This window comes from Phialemonium atrogriseum (assembly GCF_030411735.1).
Source record: "Phialemonium atrogriseum strain 8032-3 unplaced genomic scaffold QBC33scaffold_11, whole genome shotgun sequence".
Taxonomy (NCBI): Eukaryota; Fungi; Ascomycota; class Sordariomycetes; order Cephalothecales; family Cephalothecaceae; genus Phialemonium; species Phialemonium atrogriseum.
The window spans coordinates 873,471-894,937 of NW_026848148.1; the positions used below are offsets into that span (position 1 = coordinate 873,471).

Sequence of the window (21,467 nt, forward strand, 5' to 3'; positions counted from 1 at the left end):
AGTCCCTACTGGGTAGCTGAGTAAAGTCCTCTGTAGCTCGACATCTACCTATTCTCACCTTCAACCCCTGTCTTCTCGTTAACAGCTTGAAAAAATTGATCCGGTTCATTATCACTAGTACTTACAAGCTGCAACGTCCTTACCACCCCTACCATGTGCAAGCTCGCCTCCTACACGAAAGTATACAACAACTGCAAACGCGAGGAGAAACACTATGTGACCATGGCTACGGTCATCGAAGAGTGCGACGATCCGCTCAAGGGCGAGTTTTGCCCAAGTGCCTATCTCGATAACAGTATTATCCTTGGCTCGGTTACTGCCCGAGACAATCCTTGCCCAATGTGCCCTGTACGGTGAAAGCTTTGATTTAGCTCTCTTTGACGGTTTTGCGCTCTCCTGTACCTCTTCGTTTCTAACCATCTATTCGATATCTAGGACTAGGTACACTACCTAACAGTACGATAATGGACGGGATACTGTGTGGTGGGTTGGTTAGGGGCGGCTAAGGTGGAGAGAAGGCTGGCTGGTAGAGAGAAGACTGGCTGGTAGAGAGGTTAGTTGAGACTTATGACAAGTGAAGGTTGGAGGAAAATGGAAGGGAGAATGTCTTTCGATTGGATTGTATCGGCATACCATTGAACGTTGGGAATTCTTTGAAGTTATGGTTAGGGTTTGCGTGGACAGAATACAAATATCCCATTTTGGCAAGAGTTAAGCTGTCTCCGTTGCGTGATAAGGCATCGTGTCAGGACTGCCATGCGCCCTTCGCCTATCCATGAGCCCTGGGTTGGCTTCCGGTCGGCTTGCTGTGAGGAGTGTCGCTGTGAGGCGCTGTCCCAAAAGCTCGCACGGACCACGCCTGTCCAGGAGCGAGCCTCCATTCTTCTACTGCCTACTACTCCTCCTCCGCTAGAGTTGGACGTTGCCTCCCCTCCGATACTTGGCAATCGTTCTTTAACAACTCAACCACCTCGTCTGCACAGTCATAGACCTCGTGCCAACAGTTCCAGACAGCCTGCGCGGCCGTGACTGGGATGCCATCCAGAGACGGGAACTCGCTGCGTTCGTATCGCTTGGTCACCTCACTATCGCGTAGGCCCTGGAACGGCCGCATCCAGGCCATAATCTCGTACATGCACGATCCGAGCGCGAAAAGCTCCCTTTTCATAATCGGCCGCTCGTGCATATCCCGTCCACGACACGGTAGCTTGTACTGAGCCTCCTCGGCCACCGTGACTGGGAACGATGACTCGCGGCCCCCGATGATGGACCCGCCAAAGTCGCCAATCTTGACGCGGTAGCCATCAAAGAGCATAAGGTTCCGGCAACTGATGTCTGAGTGCCACACGCGCCGTGAGTGGACGTAGGCGAGCCCATCAGCAACGTCGCGACACATCTGTAGCCGCGTCTGCTCGGGTAGCGGGTCGCTAGGAAGCTTCTTCTGGATAAGGTCGCGTACGGTGCCTAGCGGCGCTAGCTCAAGGCGTAGCGCGTGCACGCTTGGGCGGCGGATCTCGTCGAGGCCGAAGCAGCGCAAGATGCGATCGTGCTTGCCGAGGTGTTTGTAGATGGCATATTCACGCGTCAGGTCCTCCTCACAGCCTTCCGGGTAGTATGACCGCCGCCGTCCGTCTACCCAGATCTCGTAGCTCTTATGGACGGTGCCCTCATCGACGTACGACACAAAGCACGATCCCCCCATGCCTAGGATGGCGCCAAACCCGGGGCCCATATCAGGAAACATGAGAGAAACCATGTTTGTGAGCGAGAGGGAGTGTTTCGGGTAGGGTCGAGATTGGGGTAGCGATAGGAGGGAATGTCACGCTTATCAAGGTAGCCAATTTATTTTTGGGTGTGCGGATAGACTTCTGCGGAACATATGGCTCAACATTATGCGCACGCGTGTTTTTTGGGGTGGGGCTGAGGTTGGACGTTTTATTTTTATTTTTCCAGCACCAGCACAGGGCGGCCCCGACAGAGCACGTGGTATTAATTAATCAGCTGCGAAAATGCACAACACAACGGCTTCCGTTGGCAGAAACCAGTGGTGCGCCGGTAGCTTAGTTGGTAAAGCAACCTTGGACGCCAAGACCTGTGCGACTCGCGCCTCGCGCCTCGTTCCAAGCAAAGTCGGTCCCGCAACCCTAGCGCATGAAGTGGGAGCTTCCCAGAACGCCTACCAAAAGCCGTCCACGGTCTTGCATAGGCCGGCGAAGATGTCGACGCCGGTGGGGAAAGGGTAGGTGGAGAGACCTCAGTCAGCCGAGCTGACAATGCGGCAGTACCCTCGAGGTTGTGTATGAAGCCGAAGCTGTGCTGCTAGGTGACGGCTCCACAACGTCCGAGACGCCATCCATGTGTAAGACCAGCCCTTCTCCGTCCTGGCGCTGCGGTAGCTGCGGAACGTGTCGTATGTTCGGATGTATTGAGGGTCCTGTGGGATCGCTGCGCAGTGGCCGCCTGAGAACGGCGCCCTTGAGCCACGGTGCGCAAGCACGCGACGTACCAGATGCCCGCACAGCGTGACAGCGAAGTCCGCCGAATTGGTCCGTACGGGCCTCGCCGGCGCCGACGAAGCAGTCGCCCCAGACCTCGAAGTTCACATACTTCCCGCACTTTAAAATACTGACGAGTTGGCTAAGAAAGGCGCTAATTCGGGGAATGATTTTGATATGGGATACTAAGTAAGTCAGAATAGCTTCATATTTGGCCAGATTTGCCAGATCGACGGCTTCATCTGGGGGGTCTGTCAGTTTCGAGGTTAGGTGACCGGTTTCGGGACCCAGGACCCAGATGTCTTGGCTATGCTACTTGGGTGGAATTTCTTAGAGTCTGGGATAAGCCCACATTAGAAGAACACGCAGAACAGTCAACCACCTGGTCAATCCAACAGAAACAAAGCAAGCAAGCAAATACAATCCACAAAATCCCTCCCATCACGGCAAAGCACAGAGAGAAGCCAACTTGGCCCCCTCAACGCAATTCCTCTCGCGCGGCGGCAACAGCGCCATTGATCTCGTAGCCGGCGAATTTGCGGCTCGACACGCGCCTCTCGAACATGATGTCCAGCTCCTCAAACGTCCGGCCCTTGGTCTCGGGCAGGCAGAAGTAGCAGTAGACGGCGCAGAGGGCGCCCAGGCCGGCGAACAGGAATCCGATCTTGCCGCGCCAGTCGCCCTGGTCCTCGTTCATGGCGTAGGGGATGGCGACGGCGCAGACGATGGAGACGACGTGGCACGACACGGTGGCGAGGGCGATGGTCATGCCGCGCAGGCGCGCCGACGACACCTCGGCCAGCAGGACGAAGCAGTAAGGGCCGATGGTGACGTCGTAGACGAAGTTGCACACCAGCATCAGCGAGCACTGCGCCCAGGTGGCTGGCGTGGCGGCGCGCGGCGGGGCGAAGTCGAGGGTCGCGATCACGAAGCAGAGGGTCATCAGCGCGAGGCAGCCCCAGAGGTAGGCCGTGCGGCGGCCGACGTAGGAGAGGAGCCACCAGGAGAGGCAGGTGCCGGCGAAGCCGATGGCTGTCAGGCCGAGGTTCATGCTGAAGGCGTTGGAGGAGTCGAGGCCTGCTAGTTCGAAGAAGTAGACGGCGTAGTCGATGAAGAGAATGTTGCCTGTGAAGGCTTGCATGTCGTATGCCATGACCTGGTTGGGGGAGGTTAGCACCAAGCAAGCACACACTCACACTTCCCCGTATGGGAAAAAGAACAATTTTGTTCTGCTACAAGGAAAGACGGGATGGTACTACAATCTCAGGCACATACACAGATGATCAGACGGCGCAGGTTGGGCCCGCGGAAGCAATCGAACAGGTTCGGCGCGTCGTCGCCCTTGAACGAGTCCTCGAGGCGCAGCGTCTCCTTGACGTGTGCGAGCTTGAGGCTGGGGTCGACCGAGGCGGTGGCGAGGCGGCGGATGGACCTCTCGGCGTCGGCGTACCTCTTCTTCTTGCAGAGCCAGAAGGGCGGGTCCGGGCAGAAGAAGATGAAGATCAGCATGACGGCGGGGAGGGCCCACTGGGTTGCTATGGGGATCTTGTAGGCTAGCTTGTTGGGCATTTCGTTGGTGCCCTTGAGGATGCCCGATGCGACGAACTGCCCGACCACGAAGGCGAGGTTGGTCATGGAGGCGGCGAAGCCGCGCAGCGCGAGGGGGCAGACCTCGCCTACGTAGGCGGACGCGCAAATGGGGTAGAAGGCGATGATGCAGCCGTTCAGCAGCTGGCCGGCGAACAGCTGCGCCGGCGTGGAGCTGAAGAACTGCACAAAGATGAAGGCGACCGAGCCAGTCGAGCAGATGGCCATCATGGGGCGCGGGCCCAGGCGGTCGTAGGCGAAGCCGGCAGTGAACGCGCCGACGATGGCGCCGAGCTTGTTGGCATAGTTGAAGGCGCTCAGCCAGTGCGCCGCGACGATGTAGCTGCCGTTGTACAGATAGCCGTACTGCTCCTTGAAGGGCTCGATGCCAATGAGAGAGCCCACGATACCGCCATCCATGCCCTTCAGTACGGTGGCGAGGTTGATAAAGAGGGCCCAGCAGACGGCTGGGTAGTGGATCTTGATGGCCGCCCAGAAGGTCAAGGAGTGCTCGACCTCAGTATACTGAAGGGACTTGGTAGCTTCCTCCTGAAGGGAGTCGGCATCCACGGACTCGTGGGTTGACTTCACGTCGGCCGATGCAGCATCGGATGTGGCCATGGTGACAAGAGTTGGGCCAGAACGAGAGTGAGCGACGGGGTCTGAGATGACTCGTCCATGTCCGTTATATAGTTGAATCGGGGGGGTCCCATATCACCGGTTCCAAGCAGTTATCGCTTATCAGACACTTGGTGTGGGTACCGCCAGCTAAGCGGTATTCAACAGCTCGGGACTGGCTGAGCGTCCACTAGGGTCCAATATCGGCCGGGGTGGGTGGAGAGAGCTGTTGCAAGGAGTCAAGGATCGTGCTGAAGTGGGGAAACCGGGGAAGCAAGAACGACGCTGGGTGGCCTTGATATGCCGGCGGTGATCAGGTGGGTAATCTTTGCAGGCGAAAGATAACCGGGTTGATATAACAGCTCCTCGAAGAACCTCAAAGGGAGTAGTCAGGGTGGAAGGTGGATAATCTGTCACGCGATGACCGGGTTCCTGCGAGAAAGGCACGAGAGACCATCGGCATTAGCGCGCACTAGGCGCATCCCCGTAGTGCCCAAGGTAAACCCCATCCGGAAAGCTTAACAGTTGAGGCTCCGCAATTCGTCCCATTGCTCCGCAACCTTGGCTCCCTCGGCCGATCTCTTGCCCAGGAGGGTAAAGCTGCAGGCCCCAAGAGTCTGTTTAAACTGAGGGGGAGAGAGACCCCGGTCTCTTTACTGCCGAACGGTGACTCCGCGAGTATGGTATTCACAAGAGCTGCACGAGTTGCCGAAAGCGGTTCGATCTGGTAGCATATATTCCAGTATTTGTCCGTTGCATCCTCAGAGATCCTAGGCCATCCCCGAGGTTTCTCAACAATGCCAATAATCCATTTCCCTACACCCCTGATAGCTGCCTCCCCATCGACCAGAGTGAATCGCCATGGCCGCCACGCCCCAAGTCACGCTCATCGAGCTCACGCCGGAAGAGCTTGAGACGAAGAAGATGGGCTCCCACACCCTGCAAGCCGCAGTCGAAGCGCTCCACCGTGACGGGATCGTCGTGCTCACGAACGCCGTTGATGTGGCGCACCTCGACAAGCTCAACGCGCGCATGGTGCCCGAGGCGCGGGAGCTGTACGCGCGGCCGGGCACACACCGCAACTTCGGCGCCAGCACGGGCAACATCCAGCAGGAGCCCGTGCTCGAGGACGGCTACGTGTTCGAGGACGTGCTGGCAAACCCGTGGGCCGCCGACGCCATCCAGTGCATGCTGGGTCCCCGGCCGGCGCTGCGCTTCTACAGCGCCAACACGGCCTTCCGGGCCGAGGGCCGTCAGCCGCCGCACATCGACATCGACTTCGACTTCCCGCGCGTGCCCTTTGGCTACTGCGTCAATGTCAACCTCGTCGACACGTCGGCCGAGAACGGCGCCACCGAGGTCTGGCTGGGCACCCACGCCGACACCGACAGGGGCGTGCTCGACCGGGGCGTGAGCCACAAGCAGATCCGCGCCGACCTGCTCGAGGCCCGGCGCGCCGTGAGCCCGCCCGTGCAGCCGAGCCTGCCCAAGGGGTCGCTCATCATCCGCGACTTCAGGCTGTGGCACGCCGGCATGCCGAACCGCACCGACGAGCCGCGCGTCATGCTGGTGTCGGTGCAGTTCCCAAGCTGGTACCGGAGCGATCTGAAGATGAGGCTGCCGGTGAGCATCAGGGACAAGGTGCGGTGGGGTGATGTCGAGCCGTGCGTCGAGTGGGTGGAGGACGGGTTTGACTATCTCAAGGGAGCTCATGATCATGACTTCTCGCTGAAACCGTAGGGTGGGCAAGCAAGCAAGCAAGCAGGCAAACAAACAAGCAAGGGTAGTCAGTCGTAGAGTCGAATCTCAAATCTTAGAATCACTCATCGTTGATCGTTCTCCGTTCTGAAATGCAATCTGATCTCAGGCAAGATCCGCCTCTCTCTGGCGGTTCTCCAAGATGAATCTCACGCAGTCCACGTCATCCATGCCCGTCAGGCTGCGCTGGGCATCCTTGGTGAGCCAGACCTCCTCCATGTCGTCCTTCATCCTCCGCAGCGACGGCAGGTGGCGGACGCTGAACATGGCGTCGAGCCTGTCGCGCACGAACCCCCTCGCCCGGCCGTCGACCGACTCGCAGCCGGCCGTCCACAGGGGCCAGGCGTGAGCTGACGCGAGCGGCGACGTGATGGGCACGTGCGACAGGTGGTAGAGGCAGCGCTCGGCGTGTCCGGCCGTCGAGGGGTGGGGCGCCCCCGAGGAGAGCCAGACCCGGTACAGGTAGATGAAGGCGGCGTGTCTGTAGGCCCGCGTCGTGTGGCCGATGTCGTCGAGCCCGGCGCCATCGCCGGCGGTGCCCATTATGCTCGCCTCCAGTGCCTCCTCGACCGCGTGGGCCTGGGATCTGTCGAGCTCCGGCGCCTGGCCCTGCATCCTGCTGATCGTGCCCACGAGGCCGAGTACGGATGCCAGTTCCTGCATGCAGGGCAGTCCTTCGCTGGGGACTGAACCGCCGAGGTCGAGCAGCGGGGTCGTGCCCCTGGAAACCGAGGAGAGTACGTCGTGATAGAAGGATACGCCGAGGAGAAATTGGGCGCTCGAGCCCGCCCAGCCAGCCAGGCCTCCTCCCTGCGTGATGACCGCCTTGGCGCCGGAGAGGTGGTTCACCTTGTTGTCGGCGGTGAAGAGTCGGTCGGAGACCTGCAGCATAAGGATGGCGGCCAGGGAGAGTTCCGGGTCATGGGTTTGGATTGTTTGGCGGAGTGACGAGACGGCGCGTAGCCGGTGCCGGGATGCAGTTGTCTCCATCGACCCGTCGGCGTGCAGGACGGCCAGATGGCTGGCGGCCATGGCCGAGATGGCGAACCGGAGGGCGGCTGATCGGAAGAGCATTGGAGTGAGATGGACCAAGAATGGGTTCTGGTTACTCGTGGGAGCCATGGAAACCACTGCGGCCAGAGTTACGGTCCAGTGGTGCAGCAGCCGTCGAGTTTCGGGATCGATATCCGGGGGAATGTAGGATGGGTTGACCGCAAGCACGGCTTCTGTGTCCTGTTGATGATGCGGGGTTGCTGAACCGAGGGATATGTCGTCGTTTCCGGCCGCAGGAGGTGTGTTGTTGAGGCTCCGTCTCCTCGCCGGTGTCGCTGTCTTCGTCTTTGATGTTGACGGCGGCGGGGACATGGACGAGGATGAGGACGACGACGAGGACGGTGTCTTACATGCTTGCCATTTGAGCACGAGGCCGTATCCTTTGCAAACCTTCTCGAGACGGACACACCGGCCGCAATATGGCCGCTGCTCATCGCATTTGTATCCCTCCTCTCGACAGGTAAGACAGCCCGTTCGAGTTCTAGAGCGCCTCATGATAGTTGTGTCTCTTTCCTGCCGTCCCAAGTCCTAGTGTAAACCAAAATATGCCAAATATGCCAATCCTTACTGGTCAAAAGGGCAGGCGAAGAAAGTTGGAGTTGCAGGTCGGCAGTGTTCCGAATTGCGGGGGTTCGCTTCGAATCCAGGCCGGCCCACTGACGGCACCATGCTCAGAAAAGTAAGCGCTGGATGGATACCATGCTTCCCAAAAGAAGACAAAAGATAACAGAAAAAGAAGACAAGAGATAACAGAAAAAAAAGACAGAAAAAAAAGACAGAAAAAAAAGACAGAAGGAGAGTATGTACTGTGCAATTAACCTCGCGTTGTAGAAATATGGCAACTGTTTAAAACTTGCAGGGCAACGGCAACGGAAGGAAATTTGGAATGCTAGGACAATAGAGAGTACATAACCAAGGAGTTCCGGAAATAGTTAACCGTGGCGTCATCCTCTTGGTTGAGTATAAAGACCTTTCTGTCCCAGAGGAACCACACCACAGCCACCACTCGATGAACATATTGTGAGATATATTCAACCAATGTCAGGCTTGAAGCCTTATTGTCATTGTTTCCTAGCCTTTCTTACTCACCTGTTCCACCTACCTATGCTGTCTCTGTTTTTCTCTTCAGGGCAACAATCGATCAATAACTCGACTTCCGTATGGACCTCCTAGTCTAGCTGCAGGCTAATTATGCTATTTGTTTTTCTTTTTTCATAGCTTTATCCATGCTTTCAAAGCAGTCCAAAGCGTCCCAGTATAATATACCTACGCAGTAATAAGAATAACTCGGTAAAGATGCCATACCCTGCATCTTATCCCAATAAGTCTTTCAGCAAGTAGAAACACAATAAAACCTTGGATATGCATTTCCCAAACCACAATCCAACCTTATTTCGAACCAACTTCCAGGTTTCTTCATTGCACATGGCAAAAACCTTGTCTCTTTCCCATAAAGTCTCTCCCCCCCTTGTGGCCCTTGCCCTTCCATCCTTCCACCTTGCCAGCATATTATCTAAACTGCCACTCCACATGCATCACTACATGATCTCCCCTTCCGTCCCCGCTCACACACTCAGGCCGTTGGCGCAGCCGTCTCGGAGGCAGTGAAAGAAGGCATCGACGACGACACCTCAGGCCTCGGCAACGGATCCGCCCTCGCAGCATAGATGTGCGTAGCCGCCTCGCCACCGCAGTTCACGTTTGCCCGTCCCGTGCACGCCACATTGCAGTTCGCATCGGTATCCAGGGCCGTCGCCGCCGCCGCCGCCAGGCCCGTCCCGCAGCGGCAGGTGTTGCCGTTGGCCACGCCAAAGTACGGATACGTCGGCAGACACAGGGACGCGCAGTTGCCGACCGTGTTGTTGGTCGCCCACGTGGCGCTGGGCCCGGAGCCCGTGATGAGCGCCGAGTTGGCGAAGCATCCGACGTCGGTGAACTGGAAGGTGAGGAGGAGGGTTGCATCGCCGTCGTCGTCCGACGAGAGGCCGTACAGAGAGAGGGCGTTGTCCTGGTTGGTGGCGCAGGTCGAGGTGGAAAGCTGGACCGAGTTGATCGACACTTGGTCGCCGCATAGACACGTGTCGGAGCCGCTGAAGCCGGCAAGGGTGAATCCGTCGGTGAAGCAGGCCTTGGCGCAGGTGTCGAGGGTCATGGTGCCGTCGGTCCAGATGGAGCCCAGAAGGACTTGTGACGAGTTGTCGAGGTTGGACCAGCACCCAAAGGGCTTGGTGGTGTAAGTGCGATTGCTGGAGCCTGCATAGGGGTTGAAGACGGGAGACATGCAGTAGGCGTAACCGGGGATGATGGAGGCAGAGCAGCCGCCCGAGGTTTTGGCGTCGATGGAGGGGTTCATCTTGGCGAACAGCGAGAGGCCGATGGAGTAGGTCATGGTGATGTAGGCGCACGTGTCGTCTTGCTGCGCGACGTACCAGCGGCCGCATTCCATGACAGTCCTGGGTGCGACCGTGGCACCGGTGGGGGGGTCCACGGCGACGGAGCTGTAGTTGGCCATGCCGCCGCCGGGAATGCCCGAGGTGTTGGTGGCCGTGCCGGGGATGTAGGTGCCGCCGAGCGGGGAGGCGCAGAGGACGGAACCCAACGTGGCGTTGGCCTCGTGGAGGTTGTCGCAGCCGTCGTCGATCCACGAGTTGTACACCGCGATGTCGTCGATGCCGGCGCTGGCCGAGGCGGTGAAGCAGTTGTCGGTGGACTTGACAAGATACGTCATGCAGGTAAGCGGCAGGCAGATAGTCAGACCGGCGGGGAGGTCACTGCACCCGCGGGCGGATCCAGCAGCCGTGGCGGCGTAGAAGACATTGGCCGACGAGACGTCGTTTGCCAGGGCGATGGAGTTGCAAGTGTCCCCGGCCTGGGCGGTGTAGTAGTTGCCCGACACGCAAAAGGGCTCGGGTGTGGGGACCACAATCAGGGGCGGCGGCACTTCGGTCGGCATCGGCACCTGTAGCGAGCATCGCGCCTGGATCGCCTCGAGGGCCATCTGGTACCAGGGGACCGTATTGTAGACTGAGTAGGTGCTCTTCTGCATCATGCGGACGCGGGCAGTGAAGCATCCGGAGCAGAGCTCGCTGTTTGGCATGCCGTCGAGCGTCTCGGTCTCGCTGAACTCGTCAATGACATCGTTGCAGTACCGGCCGGTGCTGGTGTCGGTCAGGCAGCTCTCGTTGTACCCGTACCAAACGTACCCGCCGGCCATCTCCAGGGGGGCACCCGAGTTCCACGTGTAGTCGGCGCAGCTGGTGGAGACACCCTGGTACCACGACGCCAGCGAGCTGCGGCAGCCCACGTCACACACCTCGTCCTGCAGGGTTGCATTGCCCAGCGAGCCGCGGTAGGCCGGCGAGGTCCACTGCATCGTCTGGTCGACGCAGGCGAGGGTGGCCGTCAGCGCCGTCTTGCACTGTTCCGAAAAGCCGTAACTGGCCAGGTCGTCCCGTGTATAGAGCGTGTATCCGGTAATGTTCCTGCCGCCCACCGTCTGGTTGGCACCCCCAAGCCATGTCACGATGGACGAGGCAAAGCCGTTGCGGTTGTTAATGGCGATAACGGGCTGCCCATTGAGAGGCGTGATCATTTGGATAGCGCCGATGGTGATGAGATTGTAGATCCAGACATCGTAGCTCTGCTCGACATAAAAGGTGCTCAGCTGGCAATCGTTGGCCCCGCTGTTGACACAGTCCTGCGAGTAGTCCTGGAACCACGTGTACAGGCCGCCGCTAATGACATAGACGTTTGTGGAATCTACCATGCGTAGCGACCAGGCCATGGCGCACGTCTTGGAGTTTGCAGGGCAGTCGGCAAAGGTCGGGTCGTCTTTGAACACAAGCCCCTTTTCAAAGGGAGCCGGTGCCTTGGGCGACGGCTGGAAGTAGGGCGCCTCGGTCTGGATCAAACCCATTACGACGTTCTTGGCCCCGGACAGCTGGTACTGGTAGAGGACGGCATGCTCGGCCGCGGTGCCCCAGAGCCACGTCGGGCCCTGGGACTCGATGAGGATGCCGCGAGCCGCATACACATTGATCTGGATCTGATCGGCATCCTCCATGTCATGGTCAGCCACCCACATCCACACGTTCTCGAGGTAACCAGACGATTTCTCCGTCATGTGCATCATCATGGACGCGGCAATGCAACCCTTGTTCTGCACCGTCTTGGGACACTCGGCCTTTTGCAGGTCGCTGCCCTTGGCACCACCCACGCGGATGTGCGAGTCCCAGAGACCGGCAGACCCCTGGGTGGACTCGTGGACGTTCCACTCGACAAGCACGGCGCCGGCGGTGGGACCCCGGACGGTGAACATGACGCACTGGATCTCCATGACGCCGACGGACCCGACGGCGCCGACGCGCACGGCGGCCCGCGGGTTCGCCATGTCCTGGAACTGGGCGCCGGTGGCCATGATCTGCGGCCAGGCCTGGCCGATGATGCGCGAGCCCACGGGCACCTCTAGCGTGTCCTTGATGATGTAGATGCCGTGCGGGAAGTAGACGATGCCCGACACGTTGGCGGCCACGTCGAGGATGCGGTTGAGGATGGCCGTATCGTCGGTGGTGCCGTCGCCCTTGGCGCCGAGCGCCTTGACGTCGAAGATCTGGCTGTTGCCCGGGTCCGCATAGCTGGGCCGCGTGCGGTGGAAGAACTTGGCGCGCGGGTGGATGTCGTCCGAGACGAGGAGCGACGCCGGGTAGTCGGGGGCCGGCATGTCGGCGCCATTCATGAAGCCCGTCTCGCCGCTCGGGTCAGCCACTTTGCCGAATCCCCACGACATGACGTTGGTCAGGCCCGCGGCATTGCCGGGGTAGAGCACGGTGTTGGTCTGGCTGTCGAGGACGATGGTGGCGCAGTTCTCGAAACCACCATTGCTGATGTGCAGCGCCGTCGAGTTATCAGCGAAGAGGGACGTCTCGACGACGACGGGCACACCCCACATGTGGACGTCGACCAGGGACAGGGACCCCACGCCCTGGCCGGTGCTGAAGGGTCCGCCGGCGCCGCCCACAATGACAATGCCTTTGCGGCAGTTGTAGAATTCCGTGTCCTGCATGGTCCACCCCCAGTCCCAGTGGATCTGCAGCCCCGTGCGGCAGCTGTCGAAGAGCAGGCCGCTGGTGGTGAACTGCTGGTTGCCAAAATAGGCGCCAAAGTTGCCGCCCACAAAGACGAGGTCGCTCATGAAGCCGCCGCTGCCGTTCTCCATGTAGATGCCCTGGTGCGTCGTGTCCTCGTACTCGGCCGGCGTGGTCGAGATGAAGGCAATGTTCTCGAGCGACGTGCCCTGGGCCACCTGCCAGTGGATGGCGCACACGTACGCCCACTGCGGCGTCGGGCGGATGTCCATGACAAAGTTGCGCACGCTGCGGAGGAAGTTGTTCTGGTTGAGGTACCACGTCACGTCGTCGTCCACATAGACGTCCGACGTGATGACACCCAGACCCGAGAAGCTCTCGGCCGCCAGGATGACGGGCGGGTTGAACGGGTCGCCGAGCATCTCGGTGTTGTACAACTGGATGATGGGGCTACTGACGAGGTAGGTGCCGGCAGGGAAGTAGACGGTGGCTGGGAACTGCGTGCTGGCCGGGCAGCCCGCACCGCACCGCCCGCCTTCCGAGATGGCCAGGTTGATGGCGGCCGTGTCGTCGTGGATGCCGTCGCCGTACGCCCCATAGTCCTTGACGTTGCGCCACACCTTATAACCCGCCGGCGCATACGGTGCACTGCCTCGCTGCGTCATGGTCTCCATCCAAAACGTCGTGGCCGCTCGTTTGGCGAGTTTGGCGCTCGGATCCGCCTCCTCGTCCGTGTCGTCGAGATAATCATCCACTGGATGCTCGGGGCCTGCCACCTGGGTGCCGTTTTGGACCGTGATGGCCAGCTCCGCCGGGGGCACGTACTCGACGAGACCCGAGGGACGCTGCATCTTTTGCGGCATCATGTTGGTGTCATTCAAGTGCACTTTGCGCTTCGCCATCCGCGCCCGGACATCAGCGAGGAGGACATCGTAATCAGCAGGGGGGAGCGGGTTCGCTTCGGCCAAGATGCGTGCTGCTTCGGCCACCTCGGGCGGGACCGTGTAGGACTCCCTGGTGAAGGTAGTACTGTTACTGTTACTGCCCGAGACCGTGGTTCCGTTGGTGCCTCTCCGGAAGACGGTCCCGTTGGCGTGCTGGTGGAAGTCTCCCGAGTAGTCCAACGGCTGCGCCTTTGTTCTCTTGCGCCGACGCGTCGTCGAGTTCTGAACCTGGGGAACATTCTCCTTGGGGGCCTCGAGAATAGCTTGGTTGGCAACAGCCATGGCTTGCTGGAATCGGGCAATGATGTCCTCGGCCGATCCCGGGACTGCAGCCGCGGTGCCGTTGCTGGCGAGCGAAGACGCATTGCGCCTCACATGATGTTCATGAAGGACTTGGTGGATCTTGTCATGAGTGCGGTGGTTGTGCGAGTGAGCCACCAGCGGCTGGGCGGCATACAGAAAGCTGACGAGAAAGAAAAGTAAAAGTTGCTGAAGAGCGAGCGCCATGTTGGCGAGGGATGTCCCAAATGTGTGAGTGGACGTCCCGAAAAAAAACAAAACGAGTGGACGCAGTTGTTGCTGCGGAAGATTGAGTAGGACAAGTCCTCGACTCGTACGGGGAGATGGGGGAAGGCAAAGATACTAGTAATGATGAGTCCCTTCACGATGCCGAACTCCTGTTCTCGGGAGAGAAAGCCGCGAGAATTGTTCAGGGATCGTTCATTCGGACCGCCGGGATCCACCAGCCTCTCTCCTCGGGCCGCAGTCTGCCTTAGCTAGCTGCCGTAACGGTACTAAATTCCCATGAAAAAAAATTGCGAGATTGCGGTTCCTGGGAGGTAAATCCTATCCATGGGTGTTTGAGATGGGTTTTCACTACTGTGGTAGTACTCCGCGCTACCACTGCAGTCAGCCTACCTAGTCAGCGGGTCCAAGTGGATTAAACGGTTGAGACCGTTGTATTCTCATGTAACGAGCCGGACCGGACGGCCCGCACCTTGGTAGCTTTCCCATGTGCTCATCTCCCGGCCGGATCTAAGTCGGATATGTAACCGGGGGTGGGGGGGTGTTCGGGGGGGTTCAAGATGTCTCCTCCCCCTTTTCCTCGACTCGAGTTTACTGTGTCGAGAAAATATCATAATCACCCAACACCCGCATGCGGCCGCAGAAACTAGGTCGAGAGGCACAACCCCCTTCCCTACCTTTAGTCACTCTTTTCATCCTTGGTCCGCCAGCACCAGAAGCTCGGCACACGACGCAGTGACGATGCGTTCCACCACACTCCTTTTCTCTCTCCTTTCCTTCCTCTTAGCCGTCCTGCCCGTGGAGGCTCAGGAATGTAGCGCCACTAAAAAGTGCGCAACGGGCTGCTGCTCCGAATTTGGCTTCTGCGGCACCAGCGAGGAGCACTGCGGCGCCGGCTGCCTGAGCACCTGCGAATTCAAGCTGGGATGCGATGTCAACAACCCGTGTCCCGACGGGACATGCTGCTCCAAGTTTGGCTTCTGCGGGTTCGGCAAGGATTTTTGCTCGCGCGAGAACTGCGCGACCGGCTGCGATGCCAAGTCGCAGTGTGATCCGGGCACGTTTGGGTCTGACTTTGTGGAGCTCAAGAAGTGCCCCCTGAATGTGTGCTGTTCCAAGTGGGGGTACTGCGGTGCCACGGCCGAGTTCTGCGGTGACAAGAAGGTCAACAGGCCGTCGTGCGCCGTCGACAGCACCAAGTCGGTCAAGCGCGTGGTCGGCTACTACGAGGGCTGGGCAGCCCGCCGCAGCTGCCAGGCCTTCATGCCCGAAGACGTGCCCCTGGGTGTATACACGCACCTCAACTTTGCATTTGCCAGCATCGACCCCAAGTCGTACAAGATTGTGCCGGCCCAGGCCGAGGACATTGCACTCTACTCGCGCCTGACGGCCCTCAAGAAGTCTGACTCAGCGCTCAAGGTCTTCATCGCCATCGGCGGGTGGACATTTAACGACGACGGCCCAACTTTCCACACCTTTTCGGAGCTGGCAGCCGATGAGTCCAAGCAGAAAGTATTTTTCGCGTCGCTTATCAGCTTCATGAGCACATATAACTTTGACGGTGTTGACATCGACTGGGAGTACCCCGTGGACAAGGACCGTGGCGGCAACGCGGCTGACTATGACAACTTCCCCAAGTTCATGAAAAACCTCAAGGCAGCACTCGACGCCGGCAGTGGCGGACGTAACGGTATCTCCATCACGCTCCCTGTATCCTTCTGGTACCTACAGAACTTTGATATTGTCGAGCTTGAGAAGTGGGTTGACTTCTTCAATATCATGTCATACGACTTGCATGGCCTATGGGACAAGGGTAATAAGTGGCTAGGCGCCTTTCTCAACTCGCATAGCAACATGACTGAGATCACCGAGTATCTGGACCTCTTCTGGCGCAACGACATCAAGCCGGAAAAGGTCACGCTAGGACTGGCCTTTTACTCGCGCACCTTTTTGGCAGCCGACAAGGGATGCACCAAGGCAAAGTGCATGTTCGACGCCGTGGGCGAGGCCGGGCCGTGCAGCAAGGACGACATTGGCGGCACGCTGACCAACGCCGAGCTGACGGACCAGATCCGCGCGGCGGGCGTGACGCCGACCCTTGACAAGGACGCCATGGTCAAGGTGGCCGTCATCGGGCGCAAGTGGATCTCGTACGACGACGAGGACACGTTCAAGCTCAAGGTGGACGCGGCGCGCAAGATGTGCCTCGGCGGCGTCATGGTGTGGGCCGTCAGCCAGGACTACACGGACAAGACGGCCAAGGTGGCCGCCGCCGTCGGGAAGAAGCGCGCCGCCTCGGGACTCTTCGACACGCGGTACTCGGCGCAGCTGCAGTCGGCCACACGGTACAAGTCGATGAAGGCCGTGACCGTCAAGCGCGACACGGGCGACATCGACCAGCCATCACCCAGCATCGTCCGTAACCAGTGCTACTGGTCCAACTGCGGCGCCGGATGCGGCAAGGGCTACAAGGCGGTGCCCCGGCTCGACAACGACGGCCGCGACGACGAGGTCATGCAGGACAGCCGCTACTGCCAGGGCGGAACGCTGCGCCACTTCTGCTGTCCCAACTCCAAGACCATCCCCAAGTGCGGCTGGTTTGACTTCTTCAACGGCAAGTGCGGCAAGCGCGGCGGGTGTCCGGCCGGCAGCGAGGAGATCGTGGCCCCGGCGGACCAGCAGCGAGAGGTCGGCTCGACCCAGGTCGCCTGCAACAACGGCAAGGCCCAGGTGGCCTGTTGCCAGACCGAGACCGAGTCTGGCAAGGCGCTCGACTCCTTGATAGGCTACGACATATGCAAGTGGTACGGCACCACGACCGACAAGTGTGATGCCATCGGGGCCATCGACAACGACCCCGACATCGCACGCTCTGAGGCGTGCAGCCTCAAGGATAGCGACCGCCCCAACTACATGATCGAGAGCCTCTGGGGCAGCGGAGCCACGTATTGCCGCAATCCCAACTTTTACAAGGACAACGACCAGTTTCGCCCGCTGTGCTGCAAGCGCCCCGAGGTCGACGTGCAGTGGAACAGCTGCACCATGGTGTTTGCCGAGCGCAAGGACGGCAACTTTTGCCAGGCGCACTGCCCGGCCGGCACCATCCGCATGGCCATGGAGCAGCCGGCGGTGTACGAGAGCTGCAAGGGCGGTGCCAACGCCATCTGCTGCGAGCCGCGCTTCCTCACCGAGGCCAACAACGCCGACGAGGTCCATCACGGCTACGTCCTCGCCCTCGAGAATGTGCTCCAGAACCCGGACATGTGTGAGTGGGGCGACATCGACAAGGACACCCTCCAGAAGCGTGGTTTCATCGACTATGCGGCCGACTGCAGGATCGCCTTGCAGGGCACCATGAACATGCTGGGGTCCCCGGACATTGGCGTCCAGCAGAGATACGTCAATGATTGGAATCTCGCCGTCAACCAGGCCGGCATGTACGGCATCCCGGCCTCGGCCATACAATCGCAGCCCGAGGGCTACGCCTTTAGCACCGCCCCCTCGGCCCCCATCCAGACCGACGTTGCCGAGGGCATCCTCAACTCGGCCAAGGATCTCAACGAGCAAAAGCAGAAGCCCGCGAAGCACAAGTGGACCTGCCCCGTCGAATGGATCTGGGATGCCAGTCTCGATATCCGAGTGGATCCGGACGATGGCGGTTGGGAGGTGATCGAGCCGGATCTCCAAGGTGTACATACCCAGCTTCGCCGTCGCGATGATCTTGGTCCCGAAGTCCCGATCTCGGCTGTCCAGGAGGAGGAGGATGGTGATTATGAAGCTCCGTCCGACAGTCCCTCCGACTCCGACTCCCACTCCCACTCCCACTCCCACTCACACTCCCACTCCCACTCCGACTCGACCAGCTATCCCAGACGTGTGAACTGGCTCGAGGGGATCGCCAATCTGCGCCGCTTTCATCTCAAAAACAAGGACAAGGACAACACGGCCGACACACCCAACAAGCCCAAGCTCCGTCGTCGTGATGCCGACAGCTGTGAGCAGAGCTTCCGGTGCCGTGCCGGGATGCTGGGCTTCGATCTCTCCAAGAGGGAGGATAGACTGGCTTATTTCAATGTCACCCTCGCCGAGGCCCAAGGAAGGCCCAAGCGCTACGCCGAGGCGCTCGAGCGTCGGAACCGGTCGAAGAACAGGACGCTGGAGGAGCGCGACTCGTACCAGATGGGCCAGCCGAGATCGTACACGGTCAAGTCGTGGCGGTACTCGGCCAGCCAGTGGCCCGGCGACATCATCGAGTCGTCGCAGTATCCCAACGGCAACCAGGGCGACGACCTCATCTATCTCAACAACGACCCGTCCCGCTACGTCGTCAAGTCAACCGGCTGCGGGCCGCAGGACTACACGCTCAAGACGCGGGCGGCCAAGAACGAGGTCAATGGCATCTGGGTCACGGAGCACATCCTCGAGCTGAATACCGTTGGCCGCTTCATGACGGCCTCGCTCGACGGCGGTCTCGGCGGTCTCGGCGCGCCCAGCCACCTGCCCGGCTTCTACTTTGGCGAGGCCGCCACCCTCCACCAGGTCCAGATGTTCGCCTACAACTTTGTCGAGTGGAACAAGCACACGGCCCTCACGCCCGCCGACACGTGCCTGCTCAAGCTGGGCTCCATGGAGGACCGTTCCGGCCTGGTCGTGTGCGACTCGAGTCTCAACCTGATGAAGACAAAGATCTACAAGCTCCAGAACCCCGTCGGCGACACCACGTGGCACGCCTGGTGCATCTCGCCCCTCCCCGCGAGCCTGGAGCGGGGTCTAGCCTACATCCAGACCATCATGGCCGTCTTCGACTACTACGACGACCGCAACGTCAAGAACCGGCACGCGACGGCCTACCAGTCCGTCATGGAGGAGATGGCCTACTTTGAGATCGCGTACGAGCACCAGTTCGGTCTCGACATCTACGGCGAGTGGCAGCAGCGGTGGAAGGAGTTCATGGAGGCGCACTTTCTGCGCGTCGTCACCCACACGCGCGTCTGGCTCCTGGGCCAGCTCAATGACCTCTACACCATCTGGCACACCCTGCTGCAGGGGTGCGCTGCGGGTGGGTGGGAAATGTGCGCGTACTGCATGGCTGCCGTGTGGCTCATCAACGATCATTTCCAGGCCGTCTCCCAGGGCCAAAAGATTGCCTTTGACAGTAGTATCTTTGACGATCTGTATCTTTGAGGGTCTGCTTGTGGACATTCCGGGGGGGGGGGTCCATGGCATGACAGTGATGATGAGATGGACACGTCTTGTAAGAAACAGACCTTGCAGATTCCGTGTACGTTACATACATACCTAAGTAGGTACATAAGTTAGTTACCTTAGCTACTAGACAGTATCAGAATAATTCCTTGCCTACCTATCCAAGTTCCCCATCGCTCGCGCGTCTTTCCAACCATGTAATTAATCTACAAGTTCCTCCCCTGCCGATACGCAGCCCGCGCAGCAGCATTAGCCGCGTTGGCCCTCGCCTCATACGCCTCCCTCTGCCCCTCGGTCAAGGCATCCCACCCTCTCAACACCTCCTGAAACTCCATCCCCGCCCCCAGCTCATCGCGAAACACCTTGAGCCCCGTGATAATAGTCGGCATGCCCGGCACCCCGGGGAACCTCTCTCCCCCGCTCTCAAGCCCTGCCAAATTCCCCGGGCGCGGCTGCCGCTGCTCTCTCCCGGGAAGGGCAAAAGGTGATGTCCCCTCGGCCACAGCTGTCTCATGCTCGGCCCAGGCCTCGCGACGGAGCGTCTCGGACCGGGCGCGGTAGGCTTCCTTCTGGTCTTCGGGCAGGGCAGACCACGCCGGCAGGACGTCGAAGCCCGAGAGGTGGTGGTGCGTGTCGTCGTCGCGGAAGAGGGCGATAGGGTCGCGCGGTGTGGCGGCGGGTGGCCAGGGGCCGGATCCGAAGAGGTCGGTGCGCGAGGGAGGAGGGGGAGGTGCCGCCGCGGGCGGCCACCACACCACGGGTGGTGATGGTAATGCTGATGATGATGGGAAGGCGGTGGGAGCAATCAGAGTGGGAGCGGCGGGGTAGGGAAGGCGGGACTGGGGGGAGGAGGCGGTTCGGAGGGCGGCGAGGTAGTCCCTGTTACGGGCGGCGACCTCTTCGTCTGTCACGTTGCCGAGGTCGCGCTGCTGTTGTAGAGAGGCCATGGCGCCGAGGACGGTGTCGAGAGGCTGCTGTTGTTGTCCCTGCCCGAACTGACCTTGCGGTGCTGCCGTGGCGGTAAACCCCCCCAGTCCTGGCATCGGAAGAGACGGCACCGTGGCAAAACTGGGACCGGGACCGAGACCGGGAAATGCCGGCGCCATATGTCGCATCTGTCGCATCTGGTGCAGCGCAGCAGCCTGAAAGACGGCGAGATCCAGTCCCAGCCGGCTCGATAGCAGCGCCATGGCCTGCGCGGTCCCCGGCGCACCAAGAGCCGCCATACTTGCTCCTGCGGAAAAGGTCGTGTCGTCCATGGCGTGGAAGCTGCGCGCCGGCAGCGCAATCTCGTCGTCGCTCAGCATCGTCTCGAACTGGCCGCGGTCCATGGCATCCTTGGCCTTGGCGTAGAGCTCGCCGGGCGTGCTGAGCCTCCCGCCCGTGGCGCGTTGGATGTTGGCGCGCACCACGTCCGGCGGCGGCCAGTGGAGGACCTGGTGCACCTCGTCGGCGGTGAGGGAATCGGGATGGGCGAGTGCCTTGCCCACGACGTCGCCGCGGCTGAGGAGGAGACGGCGTTCCTCCTGTGTGAGCTGGTCCTGCTGGTTTTGGGCCTTGATGTAGAGGGCCTGCGGGATGGCGTCATGGGCTGACTGCGGGTTTCGTTGCCAGATGGAGCGCTCGATAGTCGCATGCAGAGCAGCATCGGCACGACGCATGGCCTCGGCGCCTTCCTCTGTGTCGGAATCTACGTCGATTTCAGGCCAGTCCTCCTCCCCAGTGCCGAGGTTGGGGTCCATGTTGCGTGATTCTGCCATCTCGAATGGGACCGGAAAGTTATCCGGGATGGAAATGGTGCTGCATCGAGTCGTGGTGAGGGCCGAGCTGAGGGAAAAGGAGGCAAGCAAACAAAAAGTTCACTGACTGCAAACGTGGGGCAGCGTGGGTTACCTTGTGTGTGGGGTTGACCCACGCTACTAAAGGCAAGCGCGTTTATGCCATCCTACCTGTGGTTTGATGCATGAAACCCGGAGTTGGAGGGCCGAAAATGCATGCCCCGGCCACGGGCGGGGCCCGGAAGGCCGGGAGTGGCAGGACGATGTCCTTCTTCGCCAATCGGCCACGGACATCATCGCAGCCTCCACCATCACGTTAAGGCGTCCTGGGAAGAAGCCAAGTCCATCGCACGCTCCCAGAAACTTAGAATAGCCAGTCTCTAATAATAAGGTCAACTAAATACACTCAGGCCCGTGATT

The 21,467-nt window shown here is 60.0% G+C and overlaps 7 protein-coding genes across 7 annotated transcripts; 2 read left to right on the forward strand and 5 right to left on the reverse strand.

The window, feature by feature from the left end:
- Positions 1-668: 668 nt before the first annotated feature.
- QBC33DRAFT_61805 (kinase-like domain-containing protein) lies at positions 669-1,903 on the reverse strand. Its single transcript, XM_060432701.1, has one exon. The coding sequence runs from the start codon at positions 1,754-1,756 to the stop codon at positions 896-898; it is 861 nt and encodes a 286-aa protein (XP_060284115.1). The 5' UTR covers positions 1,757-1,903; the 3' UTR covers positions 669-895.
- A 705-nt stretch (positions 1,904-2,608) lies between these two features.
- On the reverse strand, positions 2,609-5,109 carry QBC33DRAFT_61813 (putative mfs alpha-glucoside protein). Its single transcript, XM_060432704.1, has 2 exons — positions 3,771-5,109; positions 2,609-3,651 (listed from the first exon to the last, which is right to left on the reverse strand). Exons 1-2 carry the CDS (start codon positions 4,701-4,703, stop codon positions 2,974-2,976), a joined length of 1,611 nt encoding a protein of 536 aa, XP_060284116.1. The 5' UTR covers positions 4,704-5,109; the 3' UTR covers positions 2,609-2,973.
- Positions 5,110-5,561: 452 nt separating this feature from the next.
- On the forward strand, positions 5,562-6,440 carry QBC33DRAFT_578092 (putative phytanoyldioxygenase family protein; the record flags this gene model as incomplete). The annotated part of the gene is made up of 1 exon (XM_060431033.1): positions 5,562-6,440. One exon carries the CDS (start codon positions 5,562-5,564, stop codon positions 6,438-6,440), a length of 879 nt encoding a protein of 292 aa, XP_060284117.1.
- An 80-nt stretch (positions 6,441-6,520) lies between these two features.
- On the reverse strand, positions 6,521-7,997 carry QBC33DRAFT_586123 (fungal-specific transcription factor domain-containing protein; the record flags this gene model as incomplete). The annotated part of the gene is made up of 2 exons (XM_060431466.1): positions 6,521-7,770; positions 7,852-7,997. Coding segments are annotated over 2 exons (1,353 nt in total), but the record flags the coding sequence as incomplete, so codon positions are not given.
- A 1,145-nt stretch (positions 7,998-9,142) lies between these two features.
- QBC33DRAFT_491413 (pectate lyase superfamily protein-domain-containing protein) lies at positions 9,143-14,139 on the reverse strand (the record flags this gene model as incomplete). The annotated part of the gene is made up of 2 exons (XM_060425471.1): positions 9,345-14,139; positions 9,143-9,192 (listed from the first exon to the last, which is right to left on the reverse strand). Exons 1-2 carry the CDS (start codon positions 14,044-14,046, stop codon positions 9,143-9,145), a joined length of 4,752 nt encoding a protein of 1,583 aa, XP_060284119.1. The 5' UTR covers positions 14,047-14,139.
- Positions 14,140-14,805: 666 nt separating this feature from the next.
- On the forward strand, positions 14,806-19,248 carry QBC33DRAFT_610971 (killer toxin subunits alpha/beta; the record flags this gene model as incomplete). Its single annotated transcript, XM_060432434.1, has 4 exons — positions 14,806-15,188; positions 15,315-16,409; positions 16,476-17,846; positions 17,928-19,248. The coding sequence occupies 4 exons, from the start codon at positions 14,806-14,808 to the stop codon at positions 19,246-19,248; spliced, it is 4,170 nt and encodes a 1,389-aa protein (XP_060284120.1).
- Positions 19,249-19,316: 68 nt separating this feature from the next.
- Positions 19,317-20,653, reverse strand: QBC33DRAFT_537703 (uncharacterized protein). Its single transcript, XM_060427815.1, has one exon. The coding sequence runs from the start codon at positions 20,598-20,600 to the stop codon at positions 19,476-19,478; it is 1,125 nt and encodes a 374-aa protein (XP_060284121.1). The 5' UTR covers positions 20,601-20,653; the 3' UTR covers positions 19,317-19,475.
- Between the last annotated feature and the right edge of the window lie 814 nt (positions 20,654-21,467).